At 39.7% G+C, this 20,084-nt stretch overlaps 1 protein-coding gene across 3 annotated transcripts in view; it reads right to left on the bottom strand.

Moving 5' to 3' along the window:
* LOC124308255 (AF4/FMR2 family member lilli) overlaps nucleotides 1-14,368 on the bottom strand; it is a 204,497-nt gene extending 190,129 nt beyond the window's left edge. For 2 of the 3 annotated variants that reach the window (XM_046770808.1, XM_046770809.1), the window contains exon 1: nucleotides 11,924-14,368. In XM_046770808.1, the coding sequence (XP_046626764.1) occupies nucleotides 11,924-11,985 (62 nt within the window). In that variant the 5' untranslated portion in view covers nucleotides 11,986-14,368. The remainder of the gene's footprint in view (nucleotides 1-11,923) is intronic. The other variant, XM_046770815.1, reaches the window with a different exon arrangement.
* Nucleotides 14,369-20,084: the final 5,716 nt, after the last annotated feature.

Below are 20,084 nucleotides of genomic sequence, written 5' to 3'. Positions count from 1 at the left end.
GCGTGTTAAAATAAATTGTCAATCCGTCAAACCACGTAAACTCCTTTCTATTTCATTTTATTTTCGGTTGATTACAGCTACGTATACTAGAAAAAATTCATGTGACTACCTCGACTGAGAATCATTAATACGACATGTATAACGTAACGAATCCGTGTATAATTCGACGCTTGATCGGATTTAACTCGTATACGCGCGTGAATATTGTATTTATTTATCCCACGAGTGCGTTTACTCTTCGATGTTTAATCGACGCGACCGTTAAGCGTAACTGTAACCGAAACGAGTGCAGTCCTATACTCGATACAGTTATACTAAATCTTAAAAGTGCGCTATAGGTGGTGTATAGACGTGTTATATATTCAACGCAGAAGTGCAATGACGACGAGATGCGCGCAAAGTATCGCCAAACGAGTAGTAGAAGTGGTTGGAGTACGCTAGTTCGCCACGTTTACTTTTTCTCGGAGCTTCTGACCTGCCCGGCTGTTTCTCACAGTCAGTTTCTAGAAAACATCTAATCCAGCCTAGCTGGATACACGATATCATTGTTTGATCATTCTTTTACTGCAGTATCGAAGTTAACACTGCGTGTTTATATAATGCATAGAATATAAATAACGGATCAGAAAAAACAACAAAGTTGTAGGTTAAGGTTGACGTGCAGAGTTTGTGCCAATTTCGTTTTCTGTTGTAGGTATTGTAAGTTTGTATCATATACGTACATACGTGTAAACCTTATCGTAACATTTTTCGATCGTTGAGTTAAAAAAGTAGAAGGTAAAGAACAGAGGGAAACATTTTTTTTTTTTTTTTTTTAATACGCAGAATTAAAGATTGAAGATTAAAGAATATCATTTACTTCTTGCTCTCCGTTCAAGATTTCCATGTTCTTTTGAAAAAGCGATTTACGTACATTATTATACGCTTAAAATTGAAACAGCAATCTCAGGACGTCAAATCAGGTTTCTGGTGGTAGGTATATGACAAGCTGAGTGAAAATAAAAAAAAAAAAGTTGCAAAAAGAAGAAACTTTCAAATCGACGGGTTTTCTATCAACATAGAGAAACGGGATTTCTAGTATAGAAACGTGTAAATACGCGAAGTGGTTAATAGCTATAGTGGATTATGTCCACGTGCGCATGGATGTGTGCAGTGTGCAGGAAAAGAAGTTGATTGTGAACCGGACCTTTCACACGCTTTTCAATTCAATGGGGATATAAACGTAGGTTACAGGGGACCCATACCGATCTCGTGGCCCTTAATCCGAAGGCGAAGCTGTTTTATTTATTGCGTTTTTTTTTTTTTTTTATTTGCAAAAATTTGAACACACCGTATTTATTGTACATTTTTAAATCCAATTCCGAGTACGCTTTCCGTTCGTCGGCATTGAAAATATACGCGAATGCACGTGTTTGGAAAAACTTGCAAAAACTCATTCATGTTCGTATAGAGAAATATACAGCTGTGGTAATAATAACAACATACAGCTACGTATACACGTCAGGGCAAACCTGAGTTGAATGACCCTTCTTTGATTGTTGCTAATAACAATCAGTTGGACTTTGATGCATGCGGCTATGTAAGTTTGTGATCGCAATTGTCTAGGCTTGCGGAGAATATTTTTGTTCGATACTTGTTCACATGTATAATTGTTTAAATATTTCACCGTTGTATTCCAATCCGCAAAAAGACCGCATTTCTTTGTGAACCTGAGGCGTTAATTTTACACGTTTTTTCAACGATTGTTATTTGGCTGGATTCAATCACGTTATTCAAAGAGCCTACTTGATAAATTTGGCATGTTAAACTGATAAAGAATAATCGACATTAACATAAGCTCTTGGAAAAACACCGAAGGACGAAGTTTCGAACCTTAAACAGGTTCTGTTCGTACTTTTTAACGATAAAAAGTTATTATCTCTAAATCAACGGTGATTTTAGTAACAAGTGTAAAAGAGAACTTCGTTAATGATATTCAAAACTTTTTATTGCTCCTCGCGGAAATTCAATGTTGTAATGTTTGGGTAGAAAGCTGAAGTTACGCGAATAATATAAACGAGTATAAAGAGTAATCAGAAAAAAGTACGTGCATAATTGTTCGTCTCAACGAGATTTAAACTCTTCAACTTAAGAGATGAGAAGAGATCCATCGAGTAATTCGAGTAACAAGAGAATTATTCGCCAAATCATTTTTTAATTTTTTTTTTTTTTTTGAAAGTAAATGATCGAGTTCAAGACGAATTGTGACAGAAGAGGAGTATTTTTTACTCTATTTCGTGCAAATAGACCATTCAATGTACCTACGCATTTTTTCATCATTCATAAAATTCAAATGAACTCCCAGTGTTGAGTTTTAAAAGCCACGTTTATTTTTATACTCAAGGTTTTATAATACAACTATCGTAATTTCTTATTTTTTCTACGAATAGTCGTCTAATATTGTTATCGGCAGGTGAATCGGCTCGACATTGTCGACAAGAAATCATCTACCTAACCGTTACCTAGGCAAAGGAATATGTGCTACATCACGAGGTTGAATTCAGTTACATTATAATTTACGATTAACGGAACGATGATGAAAAAATATAATTGAAAAGAAATCTCAGCTTTTCATTACCGAATAAGTATTGAAGATGATTGGGTCCTTTTTTAATTCTCGTTAAAAATGATAATTACAAAAGTTATGAATAAACGAATCTCGCTATTTTTGATGAACCATGTATATACGGATATACTTTAGCATGGTTGTGACATCTGCACGCAATACTTTTTGTCAACCTGTTGTATCTGCTTCAACTTTGTTTGAAATAAAAAAAAAAAATGTATGCCGAAATCATTTTTCCCTAAACTATTAAAATATGGATGATAAAAATTTCGTAAGACATCAAGTATGATAAAAAATTTGAAAATTCTTTCCTTTATTACGAATTTATTAATAATAACAAATATAAATTCGTCCTTATTTAGGGCTCGGACGAATTTCTTATCGTTCACCCCCCAAATCGGTTCCAAATAAATAAACAAGTCCCTAGTTTTTTGAAGATGTTTATCTCAACTCTTACCCCTGCCTGTAAGAGGGTGGATTTCTCTATTAAAAATACACGTGTTTCGACTACATTCTCAGATATATTTTATCGTAAGAGTAATGAATTTCAAAAAAATCTACAACTGCGAGATTTCAGCGGGCATTGGTGCTACTATTTGATAAAAAATTCACACCGTCCTACCAGGCAATCTAGACGAATTGCATACCCTCTAAATCTGAGTTTTTTCCATTTACTGGGTGAGCAATTCGTCTAGATTGCCTGGTAGGACGGTGTGAATTTTTTATCAAATCGTAGCACCAATGCCCGCTGAAATTTCGCAGTTGTAGATTTTTTTGAAAATTATTACTCTCGCAATAAAATAATGTACTGAGAATATAGCCCAAGAAGTATATTGTAACCCTTTACGGCACAGCGTCTCATACAAGACACCTTGTTTCAATCGGTTGTTCAAAATGTACATTAAATTTTTGAGATATCGCTGTAATTTTTCTTTTTTTTGTGTTGAAAATGATTGTTTTTACAGAATAAATGTAATGTGGGAAGGTTACGGGGACTAGAAAAGGGGAACTCGGTATTCGCGGGTTTTCGAGGTCGCTGAAAATGAATCCAACATCGGTATTTCAAAATTCAAGATATCGAATCCAATATGGCGAACTGAAAATCTAGAAATTGATCCTATTCGCTCGCAATTTGTCACTCGGGGATTTTCTGGGTCGATGAAACCGTATTTCGTGTCCCAAATAACCCCCGCGTGTTTTTTCGAACCATTCCGATCACTTTCACATTTTCAATCCGGCATATTAGTAATAAATTATTTGAAGTCGATTTGGGGAGGCAAATGATAAAAAAATTCGACCGAGCACTAAATAAGGAGCCACCCTAGTACACAAATGCAGCGTTATATTAACGTTTGAACAAACTTCATCGTCTCGTTAAACGAACGTAGCTGACGATGAATAACGTTAAGCCTCCTTAAGCCTCCTTAAGCCGAAGCCGAATTCAAGTTGAATAGCCGTTCCCTGTGTATAAAAGACATGTAATGTAATTCATTCGACGATTCATTTGTCAGAAGGAAATTTGATTATGTGATTAAAAACGTCGATCCCGAAGTCACCTAACGCGATTAGAGGATATCGAATTGCTTCAGTACAGAGTTCGCGGATAGGAGAAATTTGTCGTCGAAAAATTCCGCACGTTCCCCACCTTTTCCTTTTCACAGCTGTCGTTGCTGCGCGTCTTTAAACGTAATTTGACCCCGAAAGTTCACCGACATTTTCCCGCGCATCGCATGCGTACGTACATCCATACGCGTAAGCGTTGCATACGTACGCGGGTGCGTGCGTGTCGCTCACACGTGTACACATAGGCGGTAAGCTACTGCGAAATTGACGCCAATTTATTCTTTTATGTGCATATTTATACATCCACGACGGAGGGGGGAAACCCGCAAAGAGCCGCAGCACGCGAGGAATACTTTCTCGGAACGCGTGCGATCTTGAGAATGATAGAAGAAGCGAAACGCGGCGCAGGTTGATTGTGAGAAACTGCATGGTGCGTGCGTCAAATTTTACCCAGTCGTTGAGCGATCTGAACGAATCAGGAGGCTGATTTTCTAACGTTAACGTAACGAAACGTCAGAGGAAAAAATCGCCATCGTGCAATTTCGGAATGACCTTTTTGAAAAGTTTACTTTTCGAAATAAATGTATGAGTATGTTCTGTTCGTCATGGTTTACTAAAATTCAAACATCCCTAAATGCGCGAAGAATTTCGCCTAAACATATACTTAGAAACTGGATATTAAACTCTTGAAGAGAATAAATAAAAATCATTCAAACAACGGATGGAACGTCAATGGTTAATTTACTCTGCAACTCGCGCATCTCTTCTTTTCTCCACGTATGTAAAACTCAACATCCGCATGTTCGCTTATAGCTCCAGAACAGGGATGGACGGCCTCTAAGTACATTTGCACTTAAAAGACTCGCGATCAGTATCAAGTCCCGTCGTACTTCGTACTTTGTGAAGTACAAGATACTAAGTACAGATTTATTTCGTACTTTTTAAATGTACTTTGTACTTTGTGAAATACGAAATACTAATTAAAGTTTTATCGTTAATGTAACGTATTGTGCTAATTTAGCATTTTGTGACATTCTTAAGTACCTGAAAAATATTTTGTGTGAAAACGTTACACGGTTGTAACGTCAATTTTTGGGAAAGAATTTATTTATTTTCCAAAAAATATAACGGTAAAAACAAGGATACGAATATGAAATAATAATAATAATGAAGTAGAATTTTAGCTCAGAGAAAAAGACAATATTGTCTTGTTTATTTAAATAATATTCGGATTATTCAAATCATATCAAAAATCACATAATTCAGCCTATTTTTCGATTTATGTAATCACAGCATTGTCGAGTACTAAACTGTACATACCTCAATACTGCAGTATTTGGTAATCATCAGAAATATAAATACAAAGTACATTGGTACTTGGTACCGATTGCATTTCTCAGTAAAAAATCCATCTGTACTGGATAATTGATAATTTGATCAGTACTAAGTAATTTAGTACCTCGGTACTTCGGACTTGAAAAGTATACAAACATCAAAAGTATACAACATCAAAAGTATACATCAATCCCTGCTCCAGAACTACCCAATCGATTATGGTTATTTTTTTATGCCGATAGCTACAACGTCTGGCCTAGAAGGCTATATTTCATTACAACCAGATCAATATTTTTCGAGATGTAACGACATTTGTAAGCCATTTCGGAAGGGGATCGATCGGTCGATTGACGGCGAACGATGACCAACGTATCGGAGATCGAGGAAAGTTGTGCTCAAGAGTTTTCAATGTCTCGACGAGCTCTGGAAAAAAGTTCCCTACAGCATATATCGCTATGTCCAATAGTTTCGGGACAAGAAGCATCTGTAAATATTCGCGGGCTGCTAATTCGCGCTTGTAACGCTGGATTCCGTCTCTCTTGCACTTGCGGTAAACAGCACGCGGAAGTTTGCACGTTCGGTGCATGCGGTGTAAGCTGCAGCTGAGCCGCGCAGCCTGGCAAAGCCATTTAATGCCGGGACTGTGTGTACAGAAATATCTCCGCATTGAGTGTGTAGGTGTGTGTAGCGTACCTACGGGTCATAATACCTCCTCGCGAAAGTGTTCGAGTCGCATATTATACACTTGCTTTATACTTTCACTAGCAGCCCATCCCGGCTTCGCACGGGCATATAATAATATTAAGTAATAATATAAATGTTATTTTTCTAGAAACTCACTGTAAACATTGTGTATTTTCTTTTATTATATTATTATATGCCCGTGCGAAGCTGGGATGGGTTGCTAGTGTAGCTTATATGACACGTTCGTAGATTTACCATAGCAGCGCCATCTATTGATTACTTACTCAACCCAGTCTAAAGGTATCGACATCTGTTAGAATCATTTGGAGTTAACAGATAATTGTGACTGTCGAATAATAACAGACAAATAATTAGCAATAAATTAATTGCGACTATAATTTGAGATTTAAACTATCCTATCTCTCAAGTTGGATCGAACTGCACATGGTGTGCGTATTTTATTATAATCGGTTCAGTGGTTTAGGAGTCCATTGAGGACAAACATCGTGACACGAGATTTATATATATTAAGATTTCTGCGATACGGAAAGTTCGTAGCGGGTATTAAATATGTCGGGGTCGCTTTTTTCTTTTTTCTTTTTTTTTGTTTTGTTTTTATTTTTGTTAATTTATTCTTTTTAATTTAATAACGCAGCTGAAATATTTCAATGCTTACATCGAAAGCAAACCATTTGTTTGTTGACTTCATTTTCTTCACTCGTCACTTTTATCAGCGTACGTGTCCGAGTCTGTTTCAGTAAAGGTATTTAACATAATTATTTACAGACGACATATTGTTCAGTACGATAGATTTGTGAAAAAAAAAAAAAGAAAAAATACAGTAGCGAACAATTTCGAAGAGATCAAATTATCCCGTAATTATGTTTTATTCTGACCAATGAATAAGCCGAGGGAATAAATTTGGCTCAAATCAAAGGAACGAAACTGCAACTTGTTCATCAATTTTCTATTACTAACCGCTTTCCAAGCTATTGTTTCAAAAATACTCTACATACACTTTCCAACGCGCGCGTAATGATTAATTGACCTTCTGATACTTTCATAAGAATATAAAACCACCAAATTCACACAGCGATCGTTACATGTAAAAAGCTTTCACCAATTAATATAATCTGGCCACATGCACAGAGCTGTAAGAAATGGCATAAAAATTCTATGTGACATCGATAAACCTCGTCCATTATTATTGTTACTGAGCCATCAACTTTGTTACGACATAGGGTTAATAAAAAGATCGCCCAGGCCTAACTCTTTCATCTCATCAACAATCTGACGACTTTATACATGTGTTGTATATACATATATAGATGTTAAATTGTTGACGAGATGAAAAACTTCTCGTTCCAATTCTCTCCCCTTGTTCTATCCGATGTTGTCTATCAAACATGCCACGTAACGGTTTTCCGCTTTTTCCCCCTTCGTTTTTCAGCAGATATCTATCACGTACCTACAACCCAAGTAGGTATGCATTTGATTGATTGTTTTTTTTTTTTTTTTTTTAGCACAAAATATCTGTCGGTCATTTCCATTGCCGAGAATAATTTAACCGTTGACAAAAATTCATCGCAATCGTTGGTTTAGGGTTTGAGTACATTACAAGCCTGCGGATGAAATTTGTTATATACAAACGTCGTCGCTTAATGTGAGAATTGATTCTGCGACGGTTCATCCCCAGTGGCGATTTGGGCCACTGCAGTGCCGCACCCTTTAACCAATCAATCAGACCGCCCGCCCGGCCCTGGCGAACAATAATCTCCTTTTTTCGCTTTTATTGTTGAGAAATTGGCACGAGTGTAATTGACGTCGGATATATGAACATTGCAGTGCAATTTTTAGCTACCAGTAATTGCAGAACCTGCGTAACAATTTATAGCGAACAATAAATACAAAAAAGTACACCGTTGAAAGATTTTGTTATTACGATTATTATATCTTCACGAGAGCTAAAAGTTGTGAAATTACGTAAGATGGATTTCGGTGAAATAAGTGCCTTTATCATTTTTTCATCTACGTAATTTGAGATTCCGAAAACTTTTCAGCGATATGTAACTATTACCAATCTCCTGCAAGTATGTATAACAGAAATCGAGAAAGAAATTCAAAAATCTAATACATATACGTGTAACTTGAATGTGATTCCTCGGTGTGACTCGGTGTAAAAAGCCGGATTCCGACTCCCGCCTAATACGCAAACTCCGAAGCATATTTAATTGTTTATTTTAGACCATCGTTTCCAAAGCTGTAATTTTGGAAAAGAGCCAACATTGTGAAAATCGGCGACGACGAGTGAAATCTTGTGAAAAAAAAAACTAGACTCGATAGAATAATGATAATGACCTTGAAACGTGTGCTTAATTTTTCAGACATTTCTCGCACCTTTCAGCGATCCAGAATCACCGGAATACTTTAACGTAAACAGCAAGAATATAAGGTCAATATTGCCGTTGATATAATTTGCATATAAATCATTGCATAATTATGATCTGCTGTACGAGCAGTTGAGATTCCACGACAAATTGTCAAAATCGAAGATATCCACACACACGCGTAAATTTACCATGATCCTTTTCCTTCCGCTTAGAACGACGATGAAAATGTAGGTATGCAGAAGATATTCAACCAACCCAGAGCAACGGTGCAGGTCAAGCAGAAAATGCGAGACTGCCAACCGCCGAGATTGCAACATTCAACCACAAAAAACTACACAATGTTCCATAAATAATTATCCACCACGCGTGTTGAAGGTAATGTTCGTCGAGAAACGGTGCAAAGGACAAAAGATTTTGGTAATTTTGTTTAATTGGAAAGAGTAAAGACTAAAGAATAACTTGTACAATACATAAAATGAGATAACAAAAAAAAAAAAGACGATAATCACCATTATGTTCAACCTAAGGTGAAGAAAATTATCACATCTATTTGAAATCGCAAGAACAAAGTTCTTCAAAGACTCTACCGAAAGTTTCTTCCACTCCTCTGAACGAAAGATTTCTCCTCCAGCGACCGAACTTATTCTATAATATTATATATCCGTCGATCTGACGGAGATGGTTGTTTAACATAATCTACACGATTCTATTACGATATTAAAAAAATCTCCTTCGGTAATCTATTTTCAGATCTTTCATGTTGCAACTCTATTTATGATAATGTTCTTTTTCCCAACTCTGTATCGTAAGATTCTTTATAAAAAGTTAACGAAAACAGTACTCAACGTATTGCATATGAAACTTTATCAGCTGCAGCACTTTGTTATTCTGAAATAATTAAGTCTGTTTCGTGATAAAAAAAAAAAAATTTTTCCCTGGAGCTGACAATAAAAGCTAGATAATTGTTAATATACACACACACACACGCACCTTTCATCAACTTGAATATTAATACAAATCGAAGCGTCGATTGTCTCTGCTGCTGCTATGCGTACACTAATTCGCCTCATGTATGTATTATATTAAACTTGGCCTATTTAACCACGTGATCCGCCAGTCGCATGGCATCGAGGTAAACAAATATGGCGTCGATTGCGGCGGGGAGCGGAGGAAAGTATCGATCAGTTGCCCCCCCCCCCCCCCTCTGCCCCCGTGCCGTACTCATACACGTATGGAACGTATTATACATATAGCTGTACCTCACAATACATTCGCAATATCGTATTTTGCAGACCATGTGCAAAATACGATAAATAAAGCCACGTACGCATGTTCGCTTTACAAGTTATGTATGAATACTGGTGAATTTTTGTTTTTTTATCGTCAATCAACTACATGGAAACGAATTTTTCGATCAATAAATTTGATCATGCTATAACGAAAATAAGAAGTTATCATAATTTCGTTGTGAGTAAAGAAAAATGGATGCCAATAATAAAATTTTTCAAAGGTATCGGTGATAAACTGTAAACTCCAGCAGAGCGCCCCGGGCGGCGGGAGTTTTAAAAACTGGATTGAGAGAGAAAAACGTGTGGCGGAACCGCGTGACCTTGAGGGGAATCTAGTTTTGCCTGGGGAACGTTTTTAAGCAGATTTTATCCAACGTATAGACATAATATAAATGCAGCTGGGCTTGTATGGGTAGAGAACAGCGACCTTCGTCGTCGCGGGCCGCATGTCAATTTAATAAAGGACGATTTGAAACAACCAATGCATATGTATGTCGTGTATATCGCGTATAATAGGTACACGCGTAATAACCACGCGATTTCTATGTGTGTTTGTTCTTGTTGACGCTTTTTTTTCTTCACTTTGTTGTTGTTACACATTTCTTTTTCTTCGTCCCTGTTCCAGATTACAGTACAGCGTACATGCATAGCTGGCCAAATTCGTAGTAGAACGGTCATTACGCCTTCGCCTCCGTCATCGAGGTTTAGTTCGCGTAACGATAAACCGGGGAGAATTTGCGCGATTCGCGAAGAGGGGAGGCGGAGTCGATTCATTTCCTTCGTGAAATATCGTTAAAGGCCAACCGCCGCCGCGAAAGTAGTCGAAGTTGACCTACTATTGCTAAATTCTTGCTGCTCGAACCGGTGTCGTGTTGTAGATACCTGTATAATAATAACAATAACAATACCGGCATCCATAACGCTATTTATTAAACAGGTATAACGACGTTTGTGCCGCTTCGAGTAACACCGCGAACGGACGATGCAATCCCTGCTGCTGCTGCTGCTGCATCTTTGCGGCAACGCTCTCCTATCAGTCTATTATAACGTGCAGGGATCACTCGAAGCTACGATGCAACAACGTAGACTTCTTTTCGTTACTCAACGTGCACGCGAGTATTTTTCAGCGGGAAATTAAATGAAAATCTAAGCTTCGTTAAAACAAGTGTCCTCAGAGAATATGAGGTTGATTTTTCTTCAGTCTCGAGAGGAAAAAAACCTGGATTATTTATTTCTGTAAAGATTCAAGCTGTCAATTTCCATGAAACGGTAACGTTTTTGATAAATTATGAAGCAGCTTATACTTCACAGTAAGAATACCATAAATTATACGTTACCAGTTTCGACATGCGAAAAACATAAATTACCGAGTAAGAAGCAAACGAACGTGAGGTAAGAAAAAAAAATGAAGTTCGGAAAACCCGCGAGATGCCAAATGTTTGAAATGGACATTTTGCGAATCTCGGTTCGCGGGGACAGTCACACTTGATAAACGGGGCATATTACAAGCTAGACGGTAGTCAAATATTCGAAAGTAACTTCGTGTTCGCGGCCGTAACGCATCCGGTCCGCGCGATACTTTCCTTCGCGAGTTTTGAAGCGAGATACCGCGAAGGTAGTACATACAATATAATTATTACGAGACTACGTAGGCATATTGTGAGAAACGAACGAGCGATTTTTAACGGGACAAATTATACGCCTGCGCTTTGCGTTGTACGTTTGTGCGCGCAGCAGGCATATACAGAAACACAGGACACACACACAGGCGCAGAAGGAAGTTTGAAACATGTAAACACAGAGTTAAGTATAACGTATCTTTCGCAAAAAGTTTTAATACCTGGTCATGCCCGTGCAGCACGGCCTTGCGAAAGGCTGGCGTAATCGACGGCAACACAACGGGCAGCAACGGTCACGGATTAGCGAGCAGGAGGATAGAAACTACGCGTAATCTCGAAAATTGGATAACAAACTAATTGTAAGATAGGTTGTAGTTGCCGAGCCTGCGGGATGCCGCAGGCCGAAAATACGGGAGAGCGAGGTGTGTAAAAACTCACCTTGATAAGGTGCCTTTGAGGAGCGGATTCCTATCGTCATAATATCCCACCGACGAAGACATCTTCAAGTAATCCAAGGAATAGGCACGAAGCACTGTGCACACGCGATGATACGGCACTGCATCACTATTTTAATTCAGGGTATTAGCTTTTCATCCACCGTTACACATATACATATGGTATATACAAGTTCCACCACTGCGCACGTATATATCTCGCGACACGATTTTCTTAACCAACTTCTTTCGCTGTCAACGTGGGCCACTTCTTTTTTCACAACGCATATATCGTACGACGCGTATGGTACAAGTGGGATATAATTACGGTAGAAGAGGAGTGAAAATCGAAGAATCGTTAAACTCGCAAACTTGCACTTTGTTTATCCGTGATCGTCGTTTTGTTTCACAATTGTTCTTCGCAGCGTCGCACCAACACAACCGTCGCCCCCTGTCAGCGCGGGAAGAATTCAATTTTCGAACCTATAAGTATAACAACAACAGCGAACGCGTATCAATATCGAAACGCATATAACGCGCAACTTCCGAGTCGTGTTGCGTTAGCGTTTTGTTTCGAGTTCGATTCCTCGGTCCGTATACGAGCTCTCACCATTGCCCACGTGACACGAAGCGAGGTAAGTACGAATGTCAGAGTAACGACACGACGATACTGTTTTTCCTTTTTTCATATCCTTTCTTCTTCTGCTTCTTCTCGTTTTGCAAGAAGGAGGGATGTCAACGGGCAAGATTTACTTACCCACGCGTGGGCGCGCGCGCGCATACACACACACACACACACGTAAACACACCCGCGTACACATGCTGAAACGACGCCGCGTGCCTTTACTATGCGACGAATAGAGATATTGTGTGTACTCTGCGAGTAGCCGCAGCTGAGGGTGGGGTAGAGAGAAGGAGGGGAGGGGAAAGTAGGAGGGCCGGGAGGGGGAGGGGGGAGGGGTTCGATCGCGGTTAACCGTTAACGACGCGCGCGCCGCGCCGCCTGCAAGCTGAGACGGAGATAGAAAAACGAGGCTACGAAGGTCGGACGTCCCCGAAATTGCGGCGGCACAGTGGGTAATGAAGGAAAATACCGTATCGACGTTTCCCCTCCCCCTGTCCCGCCGCTGCACCCCGCGACACCCACGCGAAACTGCGATTTCCACGAGCGATGGTTGAACCGAAGATCGTAACAATCGGCTCGAGTCTTGATAGTCCGTGTCTGCTTTGGCTCCGAGTCTCTTTTTTTCGAAACGTCGTAATGGGGAAAACGCTGTGTAATACCGTAACGCGTTCTACTTATCGAAGAAAACGTGTGGCTCTGGAATTCACGACTCGGAATGCGTAAATAACGTACACGTATTACGCGCGCGTGTGTGCGCGGTACGCGTGTATTCGTGTGTGCAACCTCCGTGAGCAGAGTCGACGGCGCGCGATCACCTCCCTCCGTCGGCAGGAAAGAACGCCAACTTGTCAACGCGACGTTTCGTCTCGGCGATACTCCCGCCCCTCGCCGATCATCGGCGACCTCCTCGACGTTGCTTGGGAGAGCAGCTCTTTTCGACGCCCGTTTATCGTCCACACGCGCTGATTTTCACCTCGGCGATGGGGCGACGGGTCTCTCAGCCGATATATCCGATGTACAAGCGAGATAGGAGTGTGTCTATATCGTCTACTCGTCGTACCCAAAGTTCGACGATACTTTTTTCTCCTCTTTTTTTTGCCCCTTCTCAGCTTTAGGTAGTCTTGTTTGTCAGACGATGCGATCCGACTCTGTGTGCCTAGGTATGCATGTGCGTATCCGTTTGCACTCGCGACTTTCTAGAACTTGCACGATCTCGAACCGTGACACCGCGGAACCCAAGGAGGGCTGCACACCACGTCCGCACGCGAAGAAGATATATGTATATACATACGTGTATACATGTATATACATATATTCGAGAGTAACGAAGATGGAGAGAAAGAGAGAGATCAGAGGCTGCCGAGTGAGAGAGAGGCACACTGGTTTTTAAACTGTTCCCATCAGAGTCCCCGCGTAATTTTAAACTGCAATCAGTGTTACACGGTCACCGAGTATCGTGCAATATGGAGGTTTCGCGCAGCTCGATGCGGTTTGGATAAGTAGGCAAAACTCATATGTTCTGCGAGCGATTGAGGAAGCGGATCGTTCACCCTATCAACAAGATTCACAACATGCGGATACTCGTTGATCGCTGCAGGCCGCAAAGGCCGATTGATCGGCTCTCGTTGCGCACGTAGCTGCGTACGTCGAACGGGGCATGTCAGTAGTTTGATTCCGAACGAAGGCAGGCGGCCGAGATACGTTTCTCGGTTGCGGAGTATCGAATGTCCGTGACGTGGCCGAGTCAAGGTCGCTTTTTCTCGTCCCTTCAACCCGCCTGCACAATAGATACTTGGCAACGATATAGTCGGGTGTCACGTGCGATATTTAAGCAACAATATTGTCGCGCGTGGACTGCCGTCGCGGGACTGATCGCGGATCGAGCCACAGGTGTCATCCATCGCCGCACGAGAGCGCGCGCGCACCTCGCGCATCACCCCGTGCGCAGTTCGCCAACAGATCACCCGGGGCGATTTTTATTCTTGTCGATCGACACCTCCGGGTGCCAGTGCCTTGGGTGTTGAGGTATCGGGGTTAGATTAGCTTCCTCCGGGTCGGATACGGCTTGATTGAATAACAGGAAATATGTAGGTACCTTTCTTGAGAATATATTTGGCCACTTGCCGGTATTGTACTGTTGCACGCGAGGAAACGAAAGCGATTCAAAACTTGCCATATATTTACGAACGGTAATTAGTGTATCGTGTTACAAGTGTGGAAAGTGGGCGATTTCCGACGAGTGTGAAGTTGGCGGTATCAGCCAAGGCGAGTGCAGTAAAGACAAAGTCAGATATCTCCCGTACCCACGTGTGACGCACGCTATTTTTTCCAACCTCAAATGATGGAAACTTTGATTTGAGAAGTAAACGAATGTTATATGATTCAAAAGAAGTAAATCAAGAGCAATCGAGAGGTCAATCTGGATAGACCCGACCTCATGAAACCTAACCTAAACGCGTAAAGTGTATAAAGTTACTGGCGGTGTACAAAATTAAATTATCAGGAAGTGCTCGTGCGTCAAATAAAACCCTAGTGCGTAAAACTACGAATTTCAGCTTAGCGCATGCACTAGTCTCGTTTTGCTGCTCGATTCGGTAATAGCGGACTTTTATCCAATAAACATCGGCGTATCCACCAGCAACAAGCTATCTCGGTTGTATCCTAGGCCGCCGCGAATCAGGGGACACCATCGAGGAACAATAATTCTTTGTTTAAAATATTTTTTAATATTTCGAATGGATAAGAATGAAGATCACATAATATTTTCAAGCCTCAGACCTCCAGTGCATAAATTTTGACCTACCCAAATCGTCGATTGCACGAGTAACTATACAGAGTAATAAAATGAGCAACTTTGAAGCCATATCCATTTGCCTGAATAATTTTTGATGCATGATTATCATATTATGTATGCTGTATCGTCAGAAAAGTGGGCGTTTCCTTTTCCGAAGCTTAGGGGTGCTCCTGGGCTTAAATTGGCGTCATTTGCCGGACGATTCAATACACTATTAAAGAAAAAAAAAACGACAAAACGTCACTTGATTAACGTTTCACTGCAAAAGAAAATCACAATTAGTCCTCTATTATTAATATCGGTATATGTTTCGAACGCATATTTGGAAAGTTTGATTTTCGACGCCTGTGGAGCTTGCGTAAAGTGACCCATTTCTGAATAATGCGACAAAACGGTGCTGGCGCATGTGCTCAGCGGAGATTCTTAATTTTACATACTGGGCCTTTCTTGGCGCATTCGCATTTTTCGATAATTTAATATTACGTACGAACTTTACGCACCGCCAGTGATGGTTAATTGTGAGTCCAACCTGAAGTTTGCTCGTTTATATTAGGTTTCATGAAGCCGGGCCTATCCCAACGGGCATCTGCATTATTTTTGATCTAGTTCTTTTGGATAATGTTACATTCGTTTGCTTCTAAAGTCAAACTTTCCTTCGCAAATGTTGGTAAGAATGACACATGTCACACGTGCGGATCATATATGCTGCACTCGCCTTTGCGGCTCCGTTGCAAACTTCACACTCATCGGTACTCGCACACTTTCCGCACTTGTGACACAATATACTATTACCATAACGATTAACTGTTTTTCGTGCGGGGACTTATTCCGTTTGTTGTCAGTATTTTTTTACGTTAAAGGAGTAAAAATAGTCTGCGAATACACAACGAAAATACTGTAATTCGAAAATTTGTTAATCGAAAGTTTTGTCGCTTCCATTCAAAGAGATAAATTTTGTTTAAGCTGAATGCATATATTTTTTTGAAATTCCCGAATCAGGTGAGCCTCTACGAGAGGCAACGCACACGGTTAGAAAAGAAATGTTCCAGCAGGTCCGTAATAGACAACATGCAATAATTTCGTTTGTTGAAAAATGTTATGAATGGTTGCTGGTTTAAAATGAATTTTGTAAACGTCTTTTATTTACTATTTTTACTTTGATATTTTTTTTTTTCTTTTTACGTAGAGTACGGTGCGCTGTTCACGACGATTTTTTTCTCATTTTTATAGCAATAGAAGTGTAAGATATGCCGTGCTGCTGGAGTATGCCGCTATCGTCAATTTGATAACGAAAATTAAGTGTCATTAATTTATTACCACGAGATATTTGTCGTACGACGAGCGACGTTACAGGTGATGCCAAATTTCACTGCACAAAATGACGGTACCTGAGATACATGAGTAGCGTACGTTATGCAATTGCTGCATCTGCGTTCAGGTTACTTTATTAAAGCGACAGATAATTTATATTATTATATACTTTCCAGAATTTTCTGAAGTCAAATCCTCCGACAATAGCTGTAATATAAGCAGTTACGAAAAAGAAAAATATACGTATTGGAATTTAAGGACGAGTTTGGCATAAGGGCAGACTCACCCGGTCGCACACGGAAAAAAAAATTCAGCTCGTGGAACTAAATATTAGATAGTTACTTGTAAACAGTTCGTCGAACTAAACGTTCTGTTATTGGAAGAGCACTGCATGGTTCGTATAACTGACTGTTAGTCAGCTGTCATAGCTGTACGTTGTTCAGCTCTCTCAGCTAAACAGCTTCGTTCGAAGAGCTAGACCAGAATTTTTCGGCTCCGCTCACAGCGCTTATTATTAAATAGTACAATTATATTGCTATTAGTATTATTTTTCATCATTATTATCATTATTTATTCAGTGTCATTTACATATTTGAATGGACTATTTAAACAATTATCTATCAACTGTATTTAAATCATACTCATGAAATTTGAAGGTTATGAAATATGTCAACGCACCAGAGCACAGCGCAACTTACAGCTCTTAGAGCAAAACCATTCAGCTGTGAGAGCTGAACAACTTGCAGCTATCAGAGCTGACTAATATATAGTTGCTGTAACTACAAGATAGACCGTAGAGTGCGTATAGTTACTGGAGCTGTAGAATACAGCTCGCCGAACAGAATTTTTTTTTCCGTGCAGGGGATGGCGTAATTTACTTTTGGAGAGCCATGTAAAATGAACAACTGGGTCCACGGCGTGATGGAAACTTTTAACCGAATAGAATTAACAGAAATATATTAAATTTGTCTGCAGTTTAAATAGAAATATAGCTCCGTGGAAAGTCTAAGCGATTTCACCGGTTCTTTTCACAATAAGTCATCATTGTATGTACATATAAAAGTAGTGGTTTTTCATGACTAATCAACAAGTAGCTTGTTGGTATAGGCCCAGCAACTACGCTACATGGATACACGTAGATATATATATATATATATATATATATATATATATATTGCTGCGGTAAATTAATTATACAAAACGAGTATTCGTCTGTGTGCATTATCAACCTTCTCCCAGCCTCGAACGCGTCTCAAAAACATGGCAGCTGTATATTGCACATATCTTCAACGGAAATTCGTAGACACACACATGCAACAGGCACGCGACTTTACAGTTACGCACTGTTCACCTACTATTCTCATTGACCGGTAGTTGCGGCGCTGCTCAATTATAAAATAATCTTCATAATTACCGCAATACTTATCTAAGTATTCAATCCCGAGTCCGCTAATTTTTGATATTCATTTATTATACCTTAATAATTGTTTAAATTAAACTAATGGGGACGTAACGTGCAGCAGTAGTCGCATATGTTGTTGGTACGAATGTATTGGACATCGTGATGCGTGTAACAGTCTGTTCAAAGAAGTGCCGCATCGAAATAATGGATAAAATACACCGAATGTTACTCGCGTTGAATTGCATTACAAAAATTTTGGTAATCACAGAAAGAAATTTTAAATGCCCTCAATTTTATGATCGATAATTTCATAATTTTTGTTTGAACAATTGCAGATAGATCGCTTTGTTCTAACAGATCTTTACGCCAAAAGTATAATTTGTATCATTTCACCAATTTTATTTAGTTCTTTGTTAGGTACACAGATTTTTTCGCGTACAAGTCGCATGTTCAATAATGTGTTTGAGGCGCAGATTCTAAATAGCATTGTACTTAATTGGATCTCAGTTAATTAGCGTGGATTTAAAATGTATAAGAGATATTTGAAAGCCACAGTGCAGTTACACGTTTCAAACCTGAATTTCAGTCTATCTCCACGTCGAGATTTTTCCAAATATACTGCACACTCGACGGATTCTGAGGAGTATTGGAAATCGAAGGCCATAGACGGTTCTTATGTAACTTACATATTATAGATTAACTGCCCAGCTCTTTACGATTCGCAATATGCGTACAGGTTGTACCCAGCGTGTAGTAACCATGCGAGCAATGCCTTCCCCGCGGAAATGCTGAACAGTCACTGGGAAAAATAATAATCCTACTTTAGAGAACTGTCAATTAGTTTAACAGAAAGTGGTGACCGCTGCTTTGTGTATTATATGAATTCTAAAATGAAAGCTAGACTTCCCGATACTAGGCCCAGAATCAAATACCGAAGTTATCGGTGTTCGCAGGTTTCAAAGTTTATCGTCAACTCGCGTTCGAATTGCGAAATTTGCTTTGCGCCGGCGGACAGAGACGAGAAAAAGGGATACGAACTGCTTTTGAAAAGTATCTACATTGAATTGATCGCTGCATTGTTTCCCTTACCGGCTATGTAACTAATCTTTGATTAAATATAACGAGGTGAGCACGAGGATCTATGTCGTCGGGTAAACCGTGCAGACATGGGATTAGTTACGGGTACAATAAAACGCGAAGACTTTTATAAGTATGTGCGGGTACAACGGTAAAAGAAAGTCCTCTACTTATAGGTGGAATGCATCGTTGCCCTGATTCATTACGCGATTATAAGCGACAAGTTATTAAGCAAATTCAGTAAGAATCGGGACTGTAATCAGGTATTACACCGAAGGGGGAGAGATGCTACCAAAGGTGTACCAAACGACGGGGGTAAATTGGAATACGCGCTGACGTATATGATAAATAAAAACGTAAAGGGAATAAATAAGAATAAATAAACAAGTAAAATAACGTAATGCAATGTGTTTGCCTTCCGCGTTCGTTTATGTCGTAACTCCGACTCGCTGCAGTGTTCACACTCATCATCACGTACACCAACACTCTGAAATTGTTGAATTATGCATTCAAAGTAGGTACGGCTTCCAGCACATGCCTATGTGGAACGGAAGAAATAGGATTACACGAGTAATGTTGTACTCGCGATTAAAAATCATGGGAATGAGAGCATCGAAAGGTGTAAATAGCCGTATGAAATTTACCGCAATTTAAACTCTACAAGAGTGAGACTTGGATTTTTCACGCCGACGTCAAACCGTCCAAATTGATGGTCGAGATTCTCACTCTCATCCGCGTAACCATTATGGAACATCCCAGCGTCCAGACGGCAACGCGATGTGGTTCAGTAAAATTTCGTTCATTACACAATTAGTAAGCTGCTGTCAAAGGCTGTAAAAAGTCGCCAATCATTGCCGTCAAAAGTTGCCGTCATTGGTGAAATTTACTACATTATAGATAATTACTATATTTATGCCTGTTACAATTTTAGTGACGAAAGCCTGTAATAAGCACAT

Source organism: Neodiprion virginianus, chromosome 6 (assembly GCF_021901495.1).
Source record: "Neodiprion virginianus isolate iyNeoVirg1 chromosome 6, iyNeoVirg1.1, whole genome shotgun sequence".
NCBI lineage: Eukaryota > Metazoa > Arthropoda > Insecta > Hymenoptera > Diprionidae > Neodiprion > Neodiprion virginianus.
This window is presented reverse-complemented; position numbering and strand designations above follow the sequence as displayed.